The sequence below is a fragment of the Eschrichtius robustus genome, chromosome 14 (assembly GCF_028021215.1).
Source record: "Eschrichtius robustus isolate mEscRob2 chromosome 14, mEscRob2.pri, whole genome shotgun sequence".
Classification (NCBI taxonomy): Eukaryota; Metazoa; Chordata; class Mammalia; order Artiodactyla; family Eschrichtiidae; genus Eschrichtius; species Eschrichtius robustus.
The window spans coordinates 25,606,989-25,632,472 of NC_090837.1; the positions used below are offsets into that span (position 1 = coordinate 25,606,989).

The 25,484-nt window shown below is 49.1% G+C and overlaps 1 protein-coding gene across 1 annotated transcript in view; it reads left to right on the forward strand.

Moving 5' to 3' along the window:
* Nucleotides 1–1,845: 1,845 nt before the first annotated feature.
* LOC137776184 (sodium/glucose cotransporter 1-like) overlaps nucleotides 1,846–25,484 on the forward strand; it is a 94,299-nt gene continuing 70,660 nt past the window's right edge. The window contains 8 exon segments of the mRNA XM_068562431.1: nucleotides 1,846–2,044; nucleotides 3,424–3,485; nucleotides 3,777–3,923; nucleotides 4,029–4,081; nucleotides 4,794–4,912; nucleotides 12,226–12,324; nucleotides 14,285–14,480; nucleotides 17,354–17,423. Of these exon segments, the coding sequence (XP_068418532.1) occupies nucleotides 1,846–2,044; nucleotides 3,424–3,485; nucleotides 3,777–3,923; nucleotides 4,029–4,081; nucleotides 4,794–4,912; nucleotides 12,226–12,324; nucleotides 14,285–14,480; nucleotides 17,354–17,423 (945 nt within the window).

Here is a 25,484-nt window from a genome sequence, read left to right on the forward strand (position 1 = left end):
TTTGGTAAAGTTGCAGGATACAAAATTAATACACAGAAATCTCTTGCATTCCTATACACTAACAACAAAAGATCAGAAAGAGAAATTAAGGAAACAATCCCATTTACCATCACATCAAAGAGAATAAAATACCTAGGAATAAACCTACCTAAGGAGGCAAAAGACCTATACTCAAAAAACTATAAGATACTGATGAAAGAAATCAAAGATGACACAGATGGAGAGATATACCATGTTCTTGGATTGGAAGAATCAATATTGTCAAAATGACTACACTACCCAAAGTAATCTACAGATTCAATGCAATCCCTATCAAATTACCAATGGCATTTTTTCACAGAATTAGAACAAAAAAGTTTACAATTTGTATGGAAACACAAAAGACCCCGAATAGCCAAAACAATCTTAAGAAAGAAAAACGGAACTGGAAGAATCAGGCTCCCTGACTTCAGACTATACTACAAGATTATTAATAGCGCTCCTTCCACTCCCAGAAATGTCCCAGTGTGGACGATAAATTTTGGTCATCTGAGCGCAGGGAAACTGTTTGCTGAATGACTGAATGACTCTCCTTATAATAAGTTAAAATGTGGGGCTCAAGGCCAGCACCAGGCTTTGTGGTCAGCTGACACTGGGCAGCGCCATTGAGTTCCCTGACAGAGGCGCAGGATGGGGGCAGCAGCCTCACCAAGGGCCACCCCTAGGGGGTCACCATGGGGCTCCTGAGCCCTGTGGGCCTTGACTGGAGCCCTGGTGTGAGCTCACACCATACCAGCCCATGAGAGGCCTGAGTGTGACCCTGACACCATTTCCCACCCAGTGATAGATCCGCATGTGTGGAAACCTGCAAGGGACAGATCCTCTGGGCAGCCCTTGTCCCGAGGGAAACTGGGAGGAATCAGGGAGAATGTCTGGGGCAACCAGGACAGGGGCCAGGGGAGGGGCTGGGTCATCAGACGCCCTGTGTCCACTCCAGGGACAGAGTAGCTAATGGTCAGCACGACCCACCAGGGCACTGCCATGTGTGTGTTTCCACACAGGTTGGGATGACACTCTCTTCCTGTGGCCACATCAAACCCCCCAGGTCCCTTCTGCTCCTCACACCCGGCCTAGGGACATCTCACGTCAGGGCTGGCATCCACTGAGCATCCTCTGTGCCCGGGCTGTGCTGGGCACCAGAGTCTGGATCCCCCTCCGGTCCTCACCAGGATGGGCAATCCCTGCCCGCCCAGGGCCTGGCCTCCTGGGAACGTGGTGGGGTCTCCTGACCGTCCCAGGAGGAGGGAGGAAGCCTTGGCCAGACCCCAAACGGGATCCCTAAGGAGGACGGAAAGGCTGCTGTGGGCCGGCCGAGAGCGGCTCTCCGAGGGAAGGTGGGACCCCAGAGCAGCCTGGTGAGCCCACCCGCAGGGTCTCTGGTCACACAGGGCCTCCAGCTCAGCGCTAGTGTGGACCAAGGCCCTGCGAGGATGAGGCCCGCTGCGGTCACTGCCCGGGGCAAGGCCACCGCTCAGCAGCCCTTTCCTGAGCATCTACCATGTGTGGGGACCTTGGTGGTGGCAACGCAGCTCTGATGGGACTCCTGTGGGCACAGGGAAGCAGCCCATAGAGAGGGAGTGGTGTTGTGCAGGACGGGCTCGTGCCCTGGAGAAACCAACCAGGGTGACGGCCGGGGGTGCCCGACTGGGCCTCACGAGGGGCCACGGCCGAGCCTGGAGGCGGCCAGGGGGCAGGACAGCCCTGACTCTGGGTTGGCGGCTTGGGGCCTGTGTCCCCACCATGCAGCCGGGCTGGTGATGGTGGAAACTCGCTCCCTGGGGTCCAGGAGGGACGGTCAGATGGAAAATGGACGTTTGTTGGTCTCTGTGGTTGACTGTTGCTGCCATTAGCATCGGGCTGTTCGGGCCCAGCCGGCCTCAGGCCAGCACCCCTGGGCTCCCCATGGGCCCCACCCTCACCCCCACGCAGCTGGCCTGGCGAAACCAAGAGGCCCTGATGCCCGAAATAGCCGGGAAACGCCGACCAGCCCAGCCCGGGGAAGCAGGTGCCTCCCTCTCCCCAAGCTGGGGGGAGGAGTGGCTCCAGTTCTGGAAGCTTCCACCAGCTCCCTTGGAGAAGGGACCTGTGTCGCAACACCCAGGCCGCCCAAGCCCCTGCGCCCAGTCCTGAGCCAGGCAGAGAGTACGTCAATCAACCATCAGAAGCGGCATCTTGTGTTCCAGAATCTTGTGTCTGTGCGGGTCGTACCCCCTCCTCGGGGCCCCCAGGGACCTCTCTAAACACCGGGCGCACAGCTGCAGCTGATGTGGGGCACAGCCAGACACTCGGGGCTCAGGGGAGCCCGGGGGGCAGGGCTGGCCAGGGCTGGACATGGGGCACTGCAGTCACACCTTCCCTGCTGTCCCCACACCTGGGACTCTTCTGGGGGAGGGACTGGGCCAAGGACCGGGAAGGGGGAGAAATGGGGACCCTCACAATCACTGCACTGGGAGCCCTGGGTCTGGGGTAATAATGAGGAGCCCAGAGCACAGATGTCCCCCAAGAGGCCTCGTGGGGTCCTTCCCCAATGGACAGGACTTCAGATTGGTCAGTCACTCATCCATCTGTCTGTCCATCTGTCTGTCCACCTATCCATCCACCCATCCATCCATCTACCCATCATCCATCAATCCATCCATCCAAAAAGCCTCCCTTGGGCCTCCTTGGGGCCTGGCCTGTGTGGGGCTGTCAGCTGCTCATGTCCCAGGCAAGGCAGGACTGGCCCAATCAAGGCCAAAGTCAGACCTGGAACGTGCCTGCTTCACCATGGAAGGAGGGGCCTTTGGACACTGGGTGCCCTGTTCCCTGCCCAGTCTGCCCTGTGCTCGGTCGATATGCTGAGGTCAAAGAGAGGGCAAGAGGTGTGACAGGTGGGCCAGCGTGGTGAGGCCAGCTGCCCCCTGCCCTGTGGGTGACCTGACTCCCCACCCCACCCCCACCCACAGTTACAGGCCTCCCCGATCCACCCTCCAGGCTGACCCTCCCATTCTCTCCTCTCCTCCCCGTCCTTCTACAATCAGAGAGTTTCCCAGGACATTCCAGGGCTCCAAGGTCCTGATGGGAGTGGAGATGGGGGACAAGCACCCAGCCACAGTTTCCTGAGTTCACCCCCAAAGTCAGCAAATCACTTCCACAGGGTTGACTCCACCAGCTCGTTCTCAGGGGACACTGCCAGTAGGTCCCCCAGCCCAGGGAAGCCAGGAGCCAGGCCCACAGGCCACAGCCATAACATCACATCACCTGACACATGAGACGTGCAGTATCCGGGGGGCGAATGCCCCGACCCGAGAGCCTGTGGGAGTATGGCCCTCACCCCAGCAGTGATCAATCAGCTCATCAACCAGTGTTCACGCCCATCGCCCCTCACCGCCCCTGTGGGCCCAGGTCGGGTCCTGGAGGTGAAGCTAAGACAGGGAAACTCGCCCCTGCCCAGCCCAGAGCCCATGGTGCCGAGGGATCCTCCCCCACCAGTAAACATTAGTGGGGAAGACAAGGACGGTGGATCCTGGGGTCCTGGGGGGTCAGCCAAGGGGAGCAGCAGCAACTTCAGCCACCTCAAAACCACCTCAAAACAGGGCCCGGGAGCTGGACCCCAGGGCTGAGGGGCAGAGGGAGGAAGGGCCTCCCGGGGGGTCAGCATGAGCAAAGGCACAGAGCAGGGGGGCTGCAGCAGCCCTCGGCTGGCGCACACGGGCCCCCAGTGAAGCACCCTGACCCCTCCACCTCGGAGACTCCAGACTCCTGTCTCCCGCGCCGCCTGGCCCACCACCCTGCTCACCGCCCAGCAATCCCTGGCATTCGGTGCTACATGGCGGGGCCCTGCCCTGGGGAGGAAGGGGAATCAGACGCAGACTGGACACCGGGCAGAGAGGGACGAGCAGAGGGTGCGGGGAGCAGGCCCAGGGAGGGACCGGGGGGTGGTGGGCCAGGAGTTCTCCAGGGGCGACGGTTCTCTGTGCCGCACACAGTGAGGCCGGCTGGTGGGCCAGAGTGTCCTGAGCCCCGGAGCCCAGCAGAGGGTCAAGGACGGGGCTCAGAAGAGGTGAGGCCGGGGACAGAGGCCCTGAAGACCTCAGTCCTGACCAGATCTGAGATTCCAAAAGGCAGCTGCACCCTGAGGCTACTGAGTGGCCTACTGTCCCGAACCATTTACGAAACACGCAACACGAGTTACTCAGCTGAGCCACTTCCGGATTCCGTGGGGCTCACAGCCAGCATCATCGTCCCATCTCACAGGTAGGAAAACCGAGGCCCAAAATGATTAACATCCCAGAGAGCGAGACAGAGCCAGCCCCCGGTGTTCCCCCTCCCAACCTGGGGCCTCCCCTCTGAGGGACAGGAAACTGAGGCCACACAGGGGTACCCGGATGGAAAGCGGCCCTCTGCAAGGCCCCAGAAGCCTCCTGTGGGCAACCTCCCCCCATCACCCCCCAGCCCCGACCCGAGTCAGGGGAGCAGAAAGGAGGCCCGAGAGTGGACCCAGTGACCACCCCCACCCCATGGCTGGAAGGAGGGAGGGCTGGTGGCAAAGGGCCTGGGGGAGCCCAGACCCCAGGGTGGACAGGGAGGGTCCCCCTCACCTGCAGCCCTTCTCAGCCCTTGACCTTAGGCAATTTGCTTCCCTCTGTGGGCTCAGTTTCCTCGTCCCATCTGTACAGGGGGTGATAAGTCTCTATCCCAAAGGGTGGGCTTGGGGATTAAAGGAGCCAATGTCTGTGAGGTGCCTGGACCATGCTGACCCTCACCCACCCCAGCCACTGCTGTCACCTCCTGGGCTCTTGCCTGGGGCCTGCCTCTGACATGCTGTGTGACCTTGGGCAAGATAATTCCCCTCTCTGGGCCCCAGCTTTCCCCTCTGCTCAGGGAGTGCTGGGTGAGGGGCCCTGTGTGCCAGAAACTATAGGAAAACTGTCGGATTCCTGGATGAAGGGGCTGAGCAGGGAGGCCCCGGGCCTGGAGGGGCAGTGAGGCCCGAGGTGGGAGCAGGGTGGGGACCAGGCCAGGACAAGGAGAGGGTGGAGCGGGGGCCCTGCCCGCAGCTGGCCACCCCTGGGAATCCCCAGGCTAAAGTTAACCCTGCGTTGGCCGAAACCAGAACTCAGGGTGACAAAAGGGAGAAGTAAGGGGAAGAGAAACTGAGCCCGTGGTCAGCGGGGCGTGGGACGGGTGACAAACAGGGCCAGGTGTGGCCCGGGACGACGGGACAGGGCAGTTTCAGGGCTGTAGTCGGATGTTTGTGCAGCTCGCAGGTGGGGGTAGCAGAGCCCTCCCCCTCCCCCACCCCCTCCCAGCCCCCTCCCAGCCCCGCCTGGGCCTGATGCCGCCCCCTGGCTGCCTCCCCACAACCTCCCCAGCTCCATCCTGGGTCCTGGAATCCTGGAGGGCCCTACCCCAGGGGATCTCAGAACCACTCAGGGGTGGCCCCCACTGTCAGCAGGGCCCCGGGAAGGGAATGACCCAGGGCACAGACTGAGTCAGCATGGGAAGGGAGGGGCTCCAGCCCCAGAGTCCCAGCCCCGGGCCCTTCTGGCAGCAGAATGAGTGGATGGGTGGGCGAGGGGGTGAGCACAGGCCTCCGGCTGCCCAAGACCCCGTGATTCTGAGGGGCCCCAGGGAGACGCATCTCATCTTTTCAGGAGGGAATGTGTCCCCGTGTCCGTGGGCTGGGGACGCACTCCCCTTTGACCCAGCAGCCCTGCTCGTGGGAGTTCATCACCGGCCCAGGGCGCAGAGACGCCGAGATACCCTGCCCTGCATCTCTAACAGAGATACATTCAGACCGCCTAACATCCACAGCTCCAAACGGCCTTGGAGACGTGCCATGGACGGATTCCACCGTGGGGTCCGGGGGACAAGGGCAGGTGATAAGAGGAGATCTCGTCTGAGCCCATCTTTGTGAAAAGGACATGACTGTTATAGGGAAAAGTCTGGAAGGATACACACCAACACACTGAATACTCCCTGGTAGCAAGATCAGATGTTTATTTTCTTCTTTATGCTTCTCTGTACTTTCTCATTTCTCAAAGAACATGGATTACTTTTATCATCAGAAAACAAAACAGTAGGGCTTCCCTGGTGGTGCAGTGGTTGAGAGCCTGCCTGCTAATGCAGGGGACACGGGTTCGAGCCCTGGTCTGGGAAGATCCCACATGCCGCGGAGCAACTGGGTCCGTGAGCCACAACTACTGAGCCTGCGCATCTGGAGCCTGTGCTCCACAACAACAGAGGCCGTGATAGGGAGAGGCCCGTGCACTGCGATGAAGAGTGGCCCCTGCTCACCGCAACTAGAGAAAGCCCTCGCGCAGAAACGAAGACCCAACACAGCAAAAATAAATAAATAAATAAATTTATATTAAAAAAAGAAAACAAAACAGTAAACTGATTCAAGATCAACGACCCTCTAAAAATGATGTGTTAGAAGGTTTGAACGGCATTGTGAAAATAACATTATCCCCAAGAGATCACAAGACAAGACCTGGCACGTGTGAGCGTGTCTGTATCTACATCCACATCCATGTCCATATCTCTTACCTGGGGCTACCTGTGGCGGTGGACCTACAGGCAATGTTGGTTTTCATTCGGCACATTTGACTTTTCTGATTTATTGGGTAATTATGAAAAACAAGATTTTTTTCACTTAAGTAAGGATATTTATTCCGACTCACTTAACATTCAACAAATATTTATTGCTTGCCTGCTACGTCCGTGACAGGCTGGGTGCAGGGTTTGGGACTACACTGATGAAAAGACAGAGAATCATCCCTCTTGGGCAGTGGTCCAATGGGGGAAATGTATATGGAAAGAGGTCATTACAATGCTGAGATGGATTCTTACCTCTAGGTCTTAGGTCATGTCCAAATCCACGAAACTCTCTCACTGCACCAGCTCCACACCCAGGCAGGAAGGTTACTGAGCCCCTAAAAACAGAGAGAAGATATTCCAGGGGTGCTGAATACCTAGCAGCAGGCATTGAGCAAAGAGAATCAGAGAAAAGTACCCCCCTTTTAAACACAGTTAAAAACAGAAGCCTGAACGATTGCAAACAAAAAGTTTAAGTAATTTCTGCAAAGAGTAATAAAAACCTTCCCACCAATAAAGCAGATTGGCGTGGGACACAGTCCAGGATCGGCAGAACTTATGAAGGAAAGAGGCGCTGTCTGAAGCAGACCAGAATAGACTTCAAGAGTTTTTACCCAGTTCTTTGGAAGGAAGAATTCTGTGGTAGATAAGTAGCACAGTCCATGTAGGTGAGAAGACCCAGGTTGACAAACTTCTCTGCCATGTAGACAACAATTTATCTTGGCAACTAATCTCTCTCCCTGTGTTCTGATCTGGCCGATGTTGATAATATTAGTGGCCACCTCACATTTCCATCTTGAGGAATGCAGGAGGGGATGTACCTAGATCCTTTCACAGAATACCAGGTTCAGTGAATGGAAGAAACAGGTTAGAAATGATTGTTGGAAACTCCCCCTCCATCACGTAGAGTTTGTTAATCCTAATTACATTTATAGGTGCCATAGGAGCTTGTAGATATGTCATTTCTTTTCTTATACTCCTAAACTCTCTATTTAAACTCTCCACTTAAGGTCATTGCCAGCTAGCAGTCCTGTAAGTGACATGAAGACACCTCAGTTGTTCACTCCTCACTTTCTCCCCAGAAAAATACAAGTGTTTAACCCAACTCAGTGAGTCTGGTGCTGTGGCCCAGAGCCCCAAAAGGCAGGGACTCAACAGCCATCTCTCTAGCCTGCCTGCCTCCTGCCCCAGCTCCTGCTCCAGAATCCTCATGGACGAAGGAAGAGGTGCAGCCCCTTTCCTGGGTCTTCAGACTCTGCATCTCGCCTCCAGCCCAGTGCCTGGCAACTTCAAGGCTCTCAATAAACAGTTTGAATGAGGGAGGGAAGGAAGATAGGGACGGGTGAATAGATGGATGAGTGGGTGGGTTGGTGGGTGCATGGGCAGGTGGGTAGTTGGGTGGGTGAGTGGATGGATGGACAGTTGGGTGGATGGGTGGATGGATGGGGAAATAGCTGGATGATTGATGGATGTGTGGGTGGATGGGTCAGTGGCTGGCTGGCTGGCTGGATGATTGATGGATGGGTAGATGAGTGGGTGCATTGGTGAGTTCATGGGTAGGTTAGTAATTGGATGGGTGAATGGATGAATGGATATTTGTGTGGGTGGGTAGATCCTAATTATGAGAAACACAGAACCTTAGTGCCTGGCAACTCCGTGGAAAGGGGCTGAACGCGACACCCAGGTTCCAATCCCAGCTCTGATCCTGACTTGGTGTGACCTTGGGCCATTTCCTTAGTGCCTCTAAGCCTTGTCCCCTTGCAGGCAAAGATGATGTCAGCCCCTGCCCTGCCCACCTCACAAACTGCTAGGAAGAACACTGAAAGGACACATATGCATGAAGATGTTTAAGAAACCCGAGAGGCTTCTCAGGTGCACTCTTAGCCTTGGAAGGACCTTGCAGGGCATTGAGCTGAATCACCCCTAGCTTTGGAGCACAGCTGTGGGAAGAGCATTAGCTTGGAGCCCAGACAGACCTGGGTTCCAATCCTGGCTCCACCACTTTCCAAGTGTGTGACCTTGGGCAGGTGACTGTCCTTCCCATGTCCTCCTCTGTGATGCAGAGGTGATGACAGCGGTAGCTACCCCTCGGGGCTGTGAGAGAATTCAGGGGGATCATTCAGGAAAGCACTCGGCACAGCACCCAGTAAGGGTGCAATGATGGATCTGAGGTCTACCATCTGGGGTCACAAAGAAGAGGCTCAATCCTGCCCTCTCTGTAGCAGTGTTCCCTGGAGGCCTGGAGGTGTTCCAGGACATCTAACTCAGGGGTTCAGAAACCCTGAAGTGTGTCTGTAAAAATGCTCATTGTGGGGAGAGGTCCAGGGCTTTGTGCAGAAAAAAGGCCATGGCCCGTGGAGGACTAACCACACTGATCTAATCCAAGACCCTCATTAAGGAAAAACAGAGACTCTAAGCCCACACAAGAGCACTCGGTGGGTCAGAGGAAAGCCAAGTACACAGGCATTCAGTCCAGCGTGATACCCTCGTTACCCAGGGGCGGGGGCCTGTCTTGGAACACAGAGCCTGAGATAGGATTACCGCCACCTGGTAGCAGCATGCACCAGGCAGAAGCCCCCAGGATGGGGGGATGGCAGGAGGACCACAGGGGTCACCATTTGGATTGTGCAGTAGGATTGTGAGGAATTTCAACTTTCTTTTTAAATTTGTCTCTCAAGTTTGTTATAAGAGGACTTTAACAATAAATTAAAGTTGAGGGAGAAAGAGGTAGTGACTGGTGGCAAAACATCTCACCCACTCCCCCAGGGGACCTACAGTTCATGATCTTGTGCTGATGAAAATCAACCCAGCGAGAGGCCCAAACAGAGGGAAATAGAGTTTATCAAACAAGTGTGACCTGCAGCGGATAATCCAGGGAGGGAACTGCTGAGCCTGGGACAGATCTGTGTCCTGTCTCAGGGCCATCCTGGCAGAGAGGTGCAGGTGCCTCTGGGGCCCCCAAACTCCAGGCCCAGCTGGAGGTAACAGGATGTAGATGAGCTGCAAGGACACAGGTGTCAGCTCAGCATCAGGGAGAATCACCTTGTTTGTTTTCTGAGTTCCTCTTAAAATAGAGTTTACTGGTCTTGGTCTTTGGTTTTAAAATAATAACTGCTCACTGTAAACAACGTGAAGACTACAGAAAAACAAACAGGAGGAAAAAAAATGTACCCCATGTATTTCACCCAGAAGAGCCGCCACTAATATTTTGATGGATTTCCTTCTATTTTAATCCTATTTTAATTGTAAACTGTAAAAACCCCAACATAAATAAATAAAATGTATCTGTAAAGTTTAAAAAGTAAAAACAATAGTGGTGATAGTTGCACAACATTGTGAATGTGCATTTCAAAATGGTGGATTCTCTGTGTTGTGAATTTCCCATTAATTAACTTCACAGGCTCAGAATGTGGCCACAACCTCAGGAACCCTGATTTCATCATCTCTTTACTTTTCCTTATAGTTTTAGGTCCTCTGTGTTTGCCCTTAAACCAACAATTTTCAACTTCGCCTGTTTCTGAACTTCACATAGATTAAGTTAGACTGTGTGTCAGGGAACTCTGCTCAGTATTCTGTAACAACCTGAATGGGAAAAGAATTTGAAAAAGAATAGATACCTGTATATGTATAACTGAATCACTTTTCTGTACACCTGAAACTATCACAACATTGTTAATCAACTATACTCCAATATAAAATAAAATTTTCTTTAAAAGTTGGACTGTGTGCGTCTTCTTTCTCTCAACACTGCGTCTGATACCACCCACACTGCCCAGCACTGCTTTCACTGCGGACATGGAGGGGCCCCCACCCAGCTGTGTGCCTGGCTGGCCACCACTGGGCAGATCTGCCCCCAGAGTAGGATCACCAACACTGAGGCCAGAGGGAGCGGTTCTCCAGGGCCTGTCATTGTCCAATGCATTGTTTCTACTTGTTTTGTTTCCAAAAATGGAGACAGCTTAATTTTTTCCTGATTATAAAAAGATACACAAAGATTCTTTACAAATAAAACGGGAAAAAAGGTATAGAGATGGGAAGTTTCCAGCACAGCCTGAAGATCACGTTGGTTGTACCTGGTGTGTGTCCTTCCAGACTGGACCTCACATTCCACACAGACAACAGATCAATGATAGATGTATAGATAGATGATGGGTAGATGATAGATACATAGATACATAGGTGATAGATGATAGATGCATACTCACATACATACACAGATGACAGAGAGAGGAGAGGGGATGGATGGGTAGATATTTTCTTTTTGTCACTGAACCGCACACGCACACAGGTGTGGTAACCTGGGCGTGCGTCACACTTGGGCATCATGCTTGTGAACCTGCGGCTCTCACGACACTCAGTGGGTCCCTCCGGGCACCACTGTCCCACACAGGATGCAGTCAACGCCCCGGCCTCCATCCCTGGGCAGGGATGCCACCACTGACTTCGGGTTGACCCTCCCCGCAGGGATCAAAGGTCATGCCCGTCTAAGGCTTTGAGAGCTCGTTCCAGACCGACTTCCAGAAAGGCAGCACACATTGCCCCCCAACTCTCAGAGCCTGGGAGGACCCCTGGATCCTAGGGAAGGGATGGCACAGGCATGGACAGAGAGGGGCCTGAGGACACTGCCCCCCCCCGCCTGTCCCACCCGACCCCTGCTCTGCTCTGAGGCGGGGGGCTGACAGGGGCCCCGAGGCCTCTTCCCAGCTCTTCAGAGCACCCGCCACAAGCTGGCCTGAACCAGCCGGAAGCCCCCTCCTCAGGGAGTCTTCGGACCCCTCCCCTCCAACCGCGGTTGCCCTGCGTGTCTCCCTGGCAGCACGGAGCCCCCGGTGAGAAGAGAAGGCGCAGGGCTGTGAGCTCAGCCCCCCGCTGCTCTGGGGTTTGGGGCGGGGAGTGTGTGAATGCTGGGAGTGGGGGGCTGTGGGCTGGGGTCTGTGGAGTCTGCACAGGTGGAGCTGTGGGAAGGCCCTGTCGGTGGTCTCCACAGTCAGAGCCAAAGGAAGGGGTCTGGCCCCTCTGCCCCAGATAACGTCTGGTCCCTCAGCTTCTGAGGCCAGAGACCCCCAGCCTGGCCTCCAGGGGAGCTGCCCTGATGGGGGTGTTGGAGGGGAGGCCCCAGCCCCAGCACCTCCAGCAGCAGAGCCTGGTGCCTCATCCCCCCGGCCCTGATCTCAGAGTCTGGGTGTCAGGCCCATCAGTGGTCCCGGCTGGCCAGCCCTCCTAGAGGGGGGTGGGGGTTACTGAGGAACCTGGAAGGGGTCTTAGAGATTGGGTCCCACCCACTCAGCTTTCACAGGAGAAACCAAGGCCCACAGGGGGCAAAGGACTTGCCCGGGTCACACTGTGAGCCCAGCTGCTGGACTCAAGGCCCCATGCTCTCCCCCGCCACACCCATGATGTTCACACGCCCTTGGCCCTGAGGGGCCCCCTCTGCTCAGCCAGGCTCCAGCCCCGTGACCTGCACCCCAAGACTCAGCATTGGCCACTGTGAGCTGAGGAGACCTCAGGTTCTGCAGTCAAGGCCACAGGGCCAGCACTCTCCCGGCCAGGCCTCCCAGCCAGGCTCCTCTCTGATCAATGGGCCCCGGCCTGGCTTGGCTCCTGCAGGCCTAGGGCCTGTCTTCTTCCTCTGGGCCTTTGGGGTCCCACCCGCACCCCCAGCCACTATCCAGGCTCAGAGGCAGCCCCTGTGTGACATCCCCGTAGGTGAGTCTCGGTCCCACCCTGAGCAGATAGCACGTGAGGGGGCCGCAGGCATGGTGTCCAGTGCTTATTTATCATGAATGGGCGGGTACACAGTGTTAGAGAAGAGAGGCCTTCCAGGCCTCAGGGAGCAGACTGAGCCCCCAGACCAGGGTCCCTTCTGACCGGCCAGGCCCCAGCCCGGCTCTCCCCCAGCCCAGGGGCCTCAGTCCATGGCTGGGGCCTGGAGCTGGGCCTGTGGGGAACTGACCAGGGGGCAGGACGGCCGAGTTTGGGAGCCCAGCCAGGCGGTCACCATGCACCACATGGGGGTGTCACCCACACAGGGGTGTCACCACCGTCACCTGACTGTGCTCATGGGCTACATGCAGGGGTCTGGGCTGCATTCCTGGTCACATACTTGTGTTCCCGTACCTTGCCACCCCCACATAGGCATACACACACATGCACACACGCTCACACAGGTGCACACACATATGCACACACTCGTATGCACACACATGCTCGCGCTCAGATGCACACACAGAGGCCCCAGCCAACAGTGCCCTCTACTGGCCACTGTTGTCATTTCTCTGAAAGGTCGCAATCACACCTGCAAAGACCCAGGATGGTTCATTAGAAATCCCGGATGCACAAGTCTGAGAAGATCGTTCTCTCCTTTCACGGGGTGGGGTATGTGACCTGGGCAAGGTCACACAGCAGGTAAGTGGTGGAGCCCTGGCCCCCGACCCAGATTCCAGCTCATTCCAGCTCCCAAGGCCCTGTCAGAGCCCAGAGGTTGGAACCTCTGAGGCAGAGGAGCTGGGGGTCTTGTACTCCCACCCCCCTCACACACACAGGTGCGCGGACCCCCAGGAGGGAAGAGACACCATGGGGAGAGGAATCTCCAGACCAGAGAGTCCCCAAGATGGGCCTCCTGGGGGCTGATGGGATGGGGTGTCGGGAGGGGAGGGGGCTGGACTTCACAGAAACCCCGAAATGCCAAGAACACTGACACAGACATGCCACACGCACCACACAGAAACAAGAAACGCTAACCTATGGTCCACTAGCTCAGATCTTCTCCCAAGAGAAGGAAAACTGGTCATGCTGGGTTCCCTTGTCCCCCAGGCCCGTTGTCCCTCATTCCCCAGAAGAAACAAGCACCATCCACTCCACCCGTAGCCCCTGATCAGCTCCGAAGCCCAGCGCTGCCTTGGGCCCTGTAGACGCAGCAGGGGCCTCAGAGACCAAGTCCTGGAGCAAAGTCCCAGTGGGTGAGGCAGGCCAGACAAACACATTATATTTACTATAATATGAGGTGTGACAAGCTCTTTAGGAAAGGAGGGGGTTGGGGTGACAGCGGCTGGTTTAGGGGGATGGTCAGCAGAGGCCATCCCTGAATGAAGGAGGGGACCCCCGGGAGGTGCCTGGGGAGGAGCAGTCCTGGCAGAAGGGACAGCAAGTGCAAAGGCCCTGGGGTCAGATGTGTCTGTTGCAGGAACAGCAAGGAGGTCAGTGTGGCCTGATCCAAGGAAGAGGACAGGGGAGGGGGCAGGGTCCTCGGGTGCTTGCAGAGCAGGCTGAGCACCTTGAGATTTGTCCACGTTTGCAAAGGTACCTGGACGATATCATGCCGCCATACCTGCTCCTTCTAACTCCCTGCACGTACATCTCTGGGACTGGGATCCAACCAGTCAAGCAGGGGGAGCCAGATGGCTCAGCGTGTGGACACGGCAGGTGCCAGCTGGTCTGCGCGGATGGACATTGGGCAGTTCGATCCTCCCCTCACAAACACGGCCCAGGGAGCCCTGTGCATCCCTGGTGCGCGGTCAGCGCTTCTGGAGGGCACACGCCCACCTGGAGCTGCGGGGACACGGCGTCTGCGACCTGTGGCAGCCGGACTCACAGCCCCGGGGACAGCCAAGCCCGGTCCTGCGTCTGCACCCCTGCTTGGATTGTGGCCCCTGGACGTTGTCCCCAGCGGTGCACCTCCCCCACGGGGTTGAGAACCCGGGCGAGGTCCACGGGAGTCACTCGGAGGTCCCTGAGCCCCGTCATCTGGGGCCCCTTCCTCTGGGTGGCCGCTGTGGGTCCCCCTGTGCTTCCAACGAGGGGACAGCGACCCCTGGCGGCCAAGGTGGGGGCGGCAGGTCCCGAAGCCGGGAGGGAGGGCCCAGGTTAGAGGAGGCGGGGCGGGGCGAGACCCGCAGGGCACAGGGAGCCCCTACCGGTCCCTACTCTCTGGACTGAAGCTGGGACGGGTGTGCCCATGGGGGGACCCCCACCCAGGTCGTCTCTTCAGACAGAGAGGGAGAATTCTGAGTGGGCGACGCAGGGAACCAAGTCCTTCTGGGCATGACCTTGAAACTGCCCAGGTGGCCAGGACGAAGGAGAGCGCTCCTCTCTGTCAAGAGGATCTGAGCATCTCTTAATTGGAATCGGCTCTTTGGCTTCTGCTCCCTAAAAAAGGTACAGGATTTCTGCACCTTGAACCAGTTCTGGGGGAATTTGCCAATCAATTTGGGGGAAACTGGCATTTTACCACATTGAATCTTTCAATCCGTGAATATCCTCTCTCTCTCTCTCTCCCATTAACAAGTTTTAATAACTCTCAATGAAGTGGTATGTAGAGTTTTCCCCATAAACAAATGACTTGGGCATCTCTTTAGATTCATCCCTAGTAAACTTATATAAATTTTTTTGAGATTTTATTGAAGTGTAGTTGATTTAGAACATTGTGTTAGTTTCTTCTGTACAGCAAAGTGACTCAGTATATACATATACTTTTTCTTATTCTTTTCCATTATGGTTTGTCACAGGATACTGAATATAGTTCTCTGTGCTGTACAGTAGGACCTTGTTGTTTATCCATACTATATATACTAGTTTGCCTCTGCTAATCCCAAACTCCCATTCCCTCCCTCCCCTATTCACCCTCCCCCTTGGCAACCACAAGTCTGTTCTCTATAAACTGATATTTTTAACGCAATTGTAAAATGTACCCTTCTTAAATGTTATTCTCCATTCATTTGCTGTTATATAGAGATACAGTAAGTTTCTATATTTAAAATTGGACCTGCTAAATTTGCTACAATTTTTTATAGATTCTATTAATTTATCTACATTCTGTGGGACTTGCTACATACTTAAACTTATCATCTGTGAAGAATGACAGTTTTGCTGCTATCTTCCCAATTCTTATACATTTCATTTCTTTCCCAGTCATTTCAAAAGCCAGTTCGGGAGGGGGGAGAGTTCCACTTCTGGAACAGCAACACGAAGAGTTCCACAGACCCACACCCCAGCCAAAGGGGTGAAAATTATTTTTAAAATTTCTGTATTTATAATAATATTAAATGTATTAAATGTTAAATAAATATTAAAATGTATTTATTTATATGTTTATAATTATATATTTATAATATACAATATATCTATGTTTAAATATATATTTATAAATATAAGTAAATTTATATTTATAAATATTTATTATAAATGTTTGTTATAATTATGTATTTATGATAATATATAAATATATGTTTATAATTGTGTATTTATAATATATGCATATATTTGTTTTATATATTAATTTTAATTTTATGTATATATTTTACGAAATAATATAGTCTTTTTTAATAAATTTATTTATTTATTCATTTGTTTAATTTTTGGCTGCATTGAATCTTCGCTGCTGCACGCGGGCTTTCTCTCTAGTTGCTGAGAGTGGGGGCTACTCTTTGTTGTGGTGCGCGGGCTTCTCATTGCGGTGCCTTCTCTTGTTGCGGAACACCGGCTTTAGGCCCGCGGGCTTCAGTAGTGGTGGTACACGGGCTTCAGTAGTTGTGGCTCACAGGCTCTAGAGCACAGGCTCAGTAGTGTGGCGCACGGGCTTAGCTGCTCTGCGGCATGTGGGATCTTCCCGGACCAGGGCTCGAACCCGCGTGCCCTGCATTGACAAGCTGATTCTTAACCACTGCGCCACCAGGGAAGCCCACATAGACTTTATATATAAATATTTAAAGTCCTTAAATATCATTAAACTCTCTATGTATATATTTAAAGTCTCTGGAAACAGACCTAAGGGCATAAAATAAAATGAAATATTTATTCAAGAAAGTCTACTAATACTTGGCAAGAGCAGTGAGAGTCTGTAACATTTCACCTATGACCTGTTTCCTCCCCGCTCCCAGCCCAACACGACGGCGCCTCCACTCCAAGTAGGTGCAGAAAGAGCACAGGGCACCCTCCCCACCCAGCTCCAGGTCTAGGTGATATCTTCCTGACATTTTCCCCAGGATAAATGGTTGCCTGTGGGCACGATGCAGGCTGATTGCTCTGCCCCTCAGCTAATGAGCTCCAAACGTGCTTCCTTGTAAAGGAGGATCATGCTCACCTGGTCACACATCACAAATAAAAGACCTGCCAGCTACCCCAAAACACCAGGCTGAGACCTCTCAACGCTAGAGGGCGCTAGAGACCGCTGAATCCCATTCAGGCTGCAGGGGCGGCCGCTCAAAACTTGTAAAAACGAAGGTAGATTAGGTTTGAATTTCAGAAAAACAACGAATAATAGTTTCAGTGTAAGTATGTACCCCGCAATATTTGGAACATACTTATACTAAAAAATTATTCACTGTCCGGGCATCCTGTATTTTACCTGGCAACCCTATTCATGACCGATGAAACAAAGGAGAACGGCGGTGACTTTGCGTCTTTTTTTCTTTGCTCCTTATTGTGTGTGTATTTGTATTTATCAAACACGTTTTCTTTTCTTCTCAGTACTACTTTATGTAGGAGTTGTTGGAGGTTCGCAGAATATTCAGTGGAACTGTGACTGAGTTTCAGGAGGGATTAACACAGTTGGCTGTGGATACAACGACTCCTGGGAGCAGGTGTCCCTCATTTTGGGGAGAGGGTGAGATCCGGACGCCGAGGTTTGGCCAGCGGCTGCAATGCCGAGCTTTGCCAGCAGAGGGTGCTGGAGGAACGTGCAAGGCCACAGCGGCCAGAAACCGCCGCCCTGTTTTCCCGCTTTCCTTCCCTTTTACAGAGTGCAGGAGCCAGTGATTGGCGTGAGGATGGCCCCGGGTCTGCTCAGCAACCCTGACCGACTGTTTAGCGTAAGTATGTCCCAGATCTCAGCACCTACGCCCCCACCCACGGTAGTATAGGTGGGGGATGAGGGCAGCCCCTGAGATAGTGAAACTGTGGGTCATGATTAGTCAAATCCATTCCACCTGCCGTCACTAAGCAAGGCCGTTTTAAGACCTGCATGTCCTCCAAGCACGTAGCCCAAATGATAAAATATCTTCCGGGTTGTTTTCTAGAAACTCAGAGTCAGCTGCATCTAGTTGGAGCTGAGCTGGCTAAGACTGGATGGGACCCCTGACCCTCCCACTGGGCGTGCGCGAGGGTCCGCTCCGTGAAAAGTCCGCCCCCAGATCGTGCTGTGAGCGTGCAGAGGCCGGGAGTTGGTTACACCTGCGCAGAACCACAGTCCCTGCTCCTTTTTCTAATCGTTTCCCCCCGCGCTCCCCACACCTCAGACCGCCCTGCTGCTTGATTCTCCACCCTGTAAACACCCAGCCCCTTGGTTCAGGGAGGCAGATTTAAGAGTGTTCTCTGATCTCCTCATTAGATGCCTTGCGGATAAACTCTCTCTTTGCTGCAAACCTCTGGTTGTTTAAGCGTTTTGGCGTGCTGCACTTTGGGAAAACCAAAACCAACAACAAAAATCCCTGTTGCCATAACAAGAGCAAAACCATTACGCTAATCCACCGCAATACCCCACAGATTTGTGAGCACCAGAGGTTTGTCTTTGAATCCCTGCAATAGTGTATTCTTCTAGAAAGCTTCTGTTTAGCCCAGGCCTCCATTTTCCAGATCCCTGGAGGGGCAATGGGGGGAAAGTTTATTAATTCAAACAGAAATCCCCAGCTGCCATTTCTGCAGACCAGCTCCTGCTGTGTTCTCAGACCAAGTCTCCCCACCCGGGCGGGGGGGGGGGGGGCGCTGACCCTGCAGACCTGGGCAGAGCCCCCCCCCATGCCCTCCACAGTGGTGGCACTTCCAAGGCCCACCTCTGGCCACGTCCTGTGGCACGTGGCTTTGCCTCTGGCAGACTGCACATCGCTGCAAAGTCACACCCTCTTGGGAAAGGTCTGAGTCTCAGCCTGTGTGAGTCCCTTCCCTTCACTGTCCAGCCTCCCTCCGCCTAGAGGTGGCAGGTAGGACATGAGTGAGCCCCTCAGTCCTCTGTTACCCTTTTCATGAGTTATCTACTCTTTTTTTTTTTTCTTTTGGCCTCGTTGGGTCTTCGTTGCTGCACGCGGACTTTCTCTAGTTGTGGCGAGCGGGGGCTTCTCATTGCGGTGGCTTCTCTTGTTGTGGAACACAGACTCTAGGTAGGTGCACAGTCTTCAGTAGTTGTGGCACGCAGGCTCAGTAGTTGTGGCTCGCGGGCTCTAGAGCTCAGGCTCAGTAGTCGTGGCGCTCGGGCTTAGTTGCTCCACTGCAAGTGGGATCTTCCCGGACCCGGGCTCGAACCCGTGTCCTCTGCGTTGACAGGCGGATTCTTAACCACTGTGCCACCAGGGAAGTCCCAAGTTATCTACTCTTTATAGTAAACATTTCTGCTTCAAATAACTGGTGTGGTTTGTGTCCTGACTCGACCCTGATTGACACAACACAGCATCAAAAGGTGGCTGAGAAACAGAGGTCATTTCCAAACAGTTGCTGTCACTGATCTGAAAGTGAAAACCAAGATAAAGACACCTTCCAGAGAGAAGTGGGAGATGGGGATGGGAGGTGGCCTGAGGTGACCAGTGCTCTTTACCACAAAAGGCTCAGAAAGTTAGAATTCAAGGTAATAGGAGTTTTAGTGTATGAACTAATGTGTGACCAGGCAAAAAAAAAATTAATTAAAAAAGAAGGTAGGTTTGACTTAGTAGGGACATCTCTGCTCAAGTCTTCCTGCAGTGAGTTCTGTAAGCATCTGCTGTGTGTCCACTTCTAGAGTTTCAAAAGCCAGTTTGAGAGGGGGACAGTCCCACTTCTGGAACAGCAACAGAAAGAGCTCCATAGACCCACCCCCAGCAGAAGTGGTGAAAGTTATTTTTTAATTTATATATTTATTATAATATTTAAATGTATTTATTTATATATTTAAAATTACATATTTATAATATACAAATATATTTATATGTTTATAGTTACATGTTTATAATAATATATACATACATTTATTTATGTCTATTATTTATACATATTTTAAATTTATATGTATAAATTTTAAGAAATAATATATTATTTATATATATTTAAAGTCTCTATAAATTCAATGTCTCTGGAAATGAGTCTAAGGGCATAGAAAAAATGAAATATTTATTCAGGTAAGTCTACTAAAACTTGGCAAGAGCAGCGAGAGTCTGTAGCATTTCACCCATGACCTGTTTCCTTCCTCCCCGCTCCCAGCCCACCATGAAGGCACCTCTACTCCATGTAGATGCAGAAAGAACACAGGGCACCCTCCCCACCCAGCTCCAGGTCAAGGCGGCATCTTCCTGAGAGGAGCAGTCTTCAGCATTTTTCATCCCCCCCCTCCCACACCCCAGCTACCTGTTGCAGTGGCTAAATTCCAGGTGAGTGTGGTTTGTGACACAGAGGCTCTGCCTTGGAGGCAGCACACTGAAAACACTGGGACACCCATCAGCCTCGCCCAGCTCATTTGTAAAGTGGGGATTTCATGCTGGAAGAAGCAGGCCAAGAAGATCAAAGGTGCCCTGATGACTGCCAGATCCTAAAACAGGGTTGTCATTCGGAGAGAAGACACCCAGAGCGGTGGCTCAGAGATTTTTTCCAGGGAGAGAGGTGGGACAAAATAGAGTGCTCTAAGCCCTTCCATAAATGAGCTAACTTTATTTGCAACAGACTGTGAGAAAATTCAAAACTATTGAGCTTGTGGTGAAAAACAATTAAAAGGAGACTGGTAGTGTCTTTAGATATAAGCTGAATCACAGGCCACTAATTTACCAGAGAGAATCAGGAAAAGCGACAACTAAAAAGGGATTAGAACAAATCTCAAACACTGACCTCAAAAACGATCCCTGCAAAAGAGCCCAGATTTAATTGGATCAGTCTGTGAAGCAACTGATGCCCCAGGACATTGTTGAGATGATAGAGCAATCAGCTGCAATTAATGAAGCTTATCAGATGGGTATGTTCAGGAAGAGAGGTTCTGGCCAGGGCAGTCAGGCCAGGAAAAGAAATAAAAGGCATCCAGATCGAAAGGGAAGATGATGTGACCTTATATATAGAAAATCCTAGGGAATAAACAAAAACATGACTAGAGCTAATGAACACGTTCAGCAAGGTTGCAGGATCCAAGATCAATATACAAAAATCATTTGTGAGGGCACAAATGGGTACAAAGTTTCAGTTATTCAGGATAAATGAGTTCTGGTGATCTAATGTATAGAATGATGGCTGTAGTTAGTAATACTACATTGTATACTTGAAATTTGCTAAGAGAACAGATCTTAAATGTTCTTATCACAAAAATGTATAAGTATGTGAGGTGATGGATAGATTAATTGGCTTGATTGTGGTAATCATTTCACAATGTGTATGTATATCAAAACACCATATTGTGTACCTTAAATATATATAATTTTAATTTGTCACTTATATCTCAATAAAGCTGGGGGAAAAATTCAATTGTATCTCTGTACACTAGCAATGAACTATCCAAAAATGAGACTAAAAAAATAATCCCATTTATAATAACATCAAAAGGAGTAGAATACTTAGAAATAAATTTAACAAATATAGTGCAAAACTTGTATTCTGAAAATGACTAACACTGTGGAAAGAAATTAAAGAAGATCTAAATAAATGGAGATATATCTTCTGTTCATGGATTGGAAGACTTAATACTGATAAAATGAGAATACTCTCCAAAGTGGTCTACAGATTCAACCCAATCCTTATAAGAATCCCAGCTGGCTTCTCTGTAAAATTAGCAAGCTGATCCTAAAAATAATATGGAACCTCAAAGGACCCAGAGTAGCCAAAACAATCTTGGGAAAAAAACCCCAAAGTTGAAGCTCTCCAAGTTCCCTGTTTTAAAACTTACTACAAAGCAATCATAATCAAGACAATGGGGTTTTGACAGAGGGATAGATGTACAAATCAATGGAACACAATAAAGAGTCCAGAAATAAACCTGTATTTCTATGGTCAGTTGATTTTTTATAAGGGAGCCAAGCCCATACAATGGGGGAAAATAGTCTTTTCAACAAATGGTGGTGGGAAAACTGTATATCCACATGCAAAAGAATTAAGTCAGACCCCCTACCTCACACCATATAAAAAATTAATTTAAAATATGTCAAGAGTCTAGATGTAAGAGCTAAAATTATAACTCTTAAAAAAAAAAACATACGGGAGTTCCCTGGTGGCCTAGTGGTTAGAATTCAGGGCTTTCACTGCCGTGGCCTGGGGTTCACTCCCTGGTTGGGGAACTAAGATTGCACAAGCCATGCGGCGCAGCCCAAAAAAAACCCCAAAACATATAAGTAAATCTTTGTGACCTTAGATTCAGCAATGGTTTCTTAGATAGGACACCAAAAGCACAAACAACAAAAGAAAAAATATAAATGAATGGGACTTCATCAAAATTTAAAACTTTTGTGCTTCAAAGACACTGTCAAGAGAATGAAAAGACAACTCACCAAATGGGAAAAATATTTCCAAATCATATGTCTGACAAGGGACTTGTGTCTGGAACATTACCATTAGCTAGAAATGGTAACAATATGGGTAAATATAAAGACTTTTAAAATTATTTAAATCTCTTTAAAGGATAATAAGTTGTTTAAAAAAGAAATAATACATTTATAAATTAAAATGTAAAATTTATAACAATATATGACAATACTATTGCAAAGGCTAGGAGGGGAAAGACGGAAGTATACTATTGTGAAGGTCTTATATTGTATGTGATGTGGAATAATATCACTTGAAGGTACGCTGGGTTAAGTTGAAGATGTATACTATAAGCCCTAAAGCAACCACCAAAATAACACAAGACATTATAGTTAATAAGCCAATGAAGGAGATGAAATGAAATCACATACATACACGCATGCAGGCACACACACACACACACACACACACACACACACATCAATTAATACAAAAAAGGACCAAAAAAGGAAAATAGAAAACAAATAGCATGATGATATATTGAAACACCACCACACTAATACTCACATTAAATGTAAGTAGTCTAAACGTGCTAATTAAAAGTCAAGATTATATGATTAAATAAAAGCAGGACCCAACTATATACTAGCTACAAGAAATCTATATACTTTAAATAAAAATGTACAAATAGGTTAAAAATAAAATGATGGAAAAAGGTATACCATGCTAACACTAAACAAAAGAAAGCTGAAGTAGTTATATTAACATAAAAATTGGGGCTTCCCTGTTGGCGCAGTGGTTAAGAATCCACCTGCCAATTCAGGGGACACAGGTTTGAGCCCTGGTCCAGGAAGATCTCACATGCCGCGGAGCAACTAAGCCCGAGCGCCACAACTACCGAGCCTGCGCTCTAGAGCCTGCGAGCCACAACTACTGAGCCTGCGTGCTGCAACTACTGAAGCCAGCGCTCCTAGAGCCTGTGCTCCACAACAAGAGAATCCACCACAGTGAGCAGCCCACGCACCGCAATGAAAAATAGCCCCTGCTCCCTGCAACCAGAGAAAAGCCCGCACACAGCAATGAAGACACAACGCAGCCAAAAATAAAATAAATAAATTTATTAAATAAATAAAATAAAAATTGACTTCAGAGCAAAGAATATTGCCAGGTACAAAAGGGGTCATTTCATAACAACAAAGGAATCAATTCATCTAAGGGACATAATGTTTATGCATCATGGTATGGTAGACCTATTTGTTGGGTGTGTAAAAAATAAAGATAATAAAGTGAACAATATTAAGACAAATTTTTAACAACTACATAGTGAATTTGATATTAAAAAAATGTTCGCTCTCAGTGGTTAAAAAAAAATTATAAAATTAGTTGCCTGGAATCAGAAATAAACGTCCAAAACAAATTGTAAGTATTTTTAACAGAATATGAGTTTGTAACTTTGGCCAGCTTTAAAACAGCTTGGATTCTTGCACTAAAAAGAAAAACAACTTAGATGGAAAGATGACAAAAAGAATTATTTCAGTTGTGGAAATTTGATAGAAAATTATGAGGAAAATGCTATAAAAAAGATATATTACAAAAAGTGAAAGATTTTTAAATTAAGCCTCAAACAATTGCCCATAGAATACAAGGTCTTTCCAACGATACCAAAGATGAATGGATTTGAAATTTGACAATTCGCAAGTACCTCTCTTTAGCTTTGAGTCATGTGAGACCCTACCCAGTTAATATTTTGAATACTTTTTGTATCAAAGGACATCCAAACCTATGAAAAAATGTTGCCAATTAGTGACCTAAAAGATTGAACTTGTGGCATAGATCTTTTAAACCTTTGACCTTTATCAAAGAAGAATTTCAGCTAAATATGGGAAAAAATAGTTTTTTTATTGATATCATGACAGACACTGTTCTACCTGTGTTCAGGTTAAAACTCCAGATTTAATGGAGTTACCCTTGCTTTATTCAATTTTGTGATACATATTTTAAAATTTTGTGGTTAGTTTTTATAGCAGACTTTATGTAAAGCATCATGGATGGATACTATTGTTTAAATCACTCAGTGTATATGTGCAAATAATACAAATCATCACCATGTTATGGAACTGTTGAAAGAAATAGGTGATGAATTTAATGATGTGCTTTTTTCCAATGCTCATTGGCCAAGTCTCGGAAATTTTACAAAGAATTATTGTAATGTCAGCTGCAATTCAAGATTTTCTTGAAAAAAAAGGAATATTTGTTGAATATTCAATAATCAAAGACCCAAAAATGTCAGTCTGTACTTATATTTCTCACTAATACATACTGTATAAGAATGAACAAAATTTGAATAGTCAAAAGAAAGGAAAAGCTTATTTGTAACCTAGCTACCCAAGTATAACAATTTATGTTGAAATCAAAACTTCATAATACAAATCAATAATAATTATTTTACACATTCTCCTAACATGAGTCAGTATGTCAAAGATTTTAATTTTAACTGGCCATGTTACGTAATTGGTGGCAAAAAAATCCAAGAAAAATTTGAAGAAGGCTTTGTGATGTTGATCAATTTAGAAATGCTTTTCAAATTATGCCATGCCTCTGAATTTGATGTTAATAATATTGAGTCAACAACAAGAGTTAGTGAATTACTTAACTTGGAAAGACATAATTTCGAAACTGATAGTCTTTTGCTTCAAAGTCAAATCAATTCTTCTAAAAAGATGAACAAGTTTTATCATTGACTTAAGGGAAAATTAAATTTTGGTACTATATTCAGCTACTGGAAAACTTTCAAGTATATTTAGAACAACTTAGTAGGTGAATCTGTTTTTTTTAACCGTGAATTTTATTAAATCTAAAGACAGATCAAGTATTTCCAATGAAAAGTTAGCATGTAAATTGAGATGTGCTGTAAAATATACACCAGATTTCAAAGACTTCATGTGGGAAAAAAAGAATATAAAATATCTGAACAGTTTTTACATTGATTGTATATTACAATGTTAATATTTTGGCCTATTGGACATATTGGCTTAACTATTAATAAAATAAATTTATTATTTAAATTAATTCCACCTGTTTACTTTTTTAATGTGGCTGCTGGAAATTTTTAATTTTTACAGCAAACGAAACAATCAACAAGATGAAAAAGCAACCTACAGAATGGGAGAAAATATTTTCAAACCATATATCTGATAAGGGGTTAACATCCAAAATGTATAAGGAACTCATACAACTCAATAGCAAAAAAAACCCAACCCAATTAAATATTAGGCAAAGGCCCTAAAAAGACATTTTTCCAAAGACATACAAATGGTCAACAGGGATATGAAAAGATGCTCAACATCACTAATCACCAAGAAAATGTAAATCAAAATCACAATGAGACACCACCGCACACCTGTTAGGATGGCTATTAATAAAAAAGTCAAAAGATAACAAGTGTCAACAAATAACGTGGAGAAAGGGGAATACCA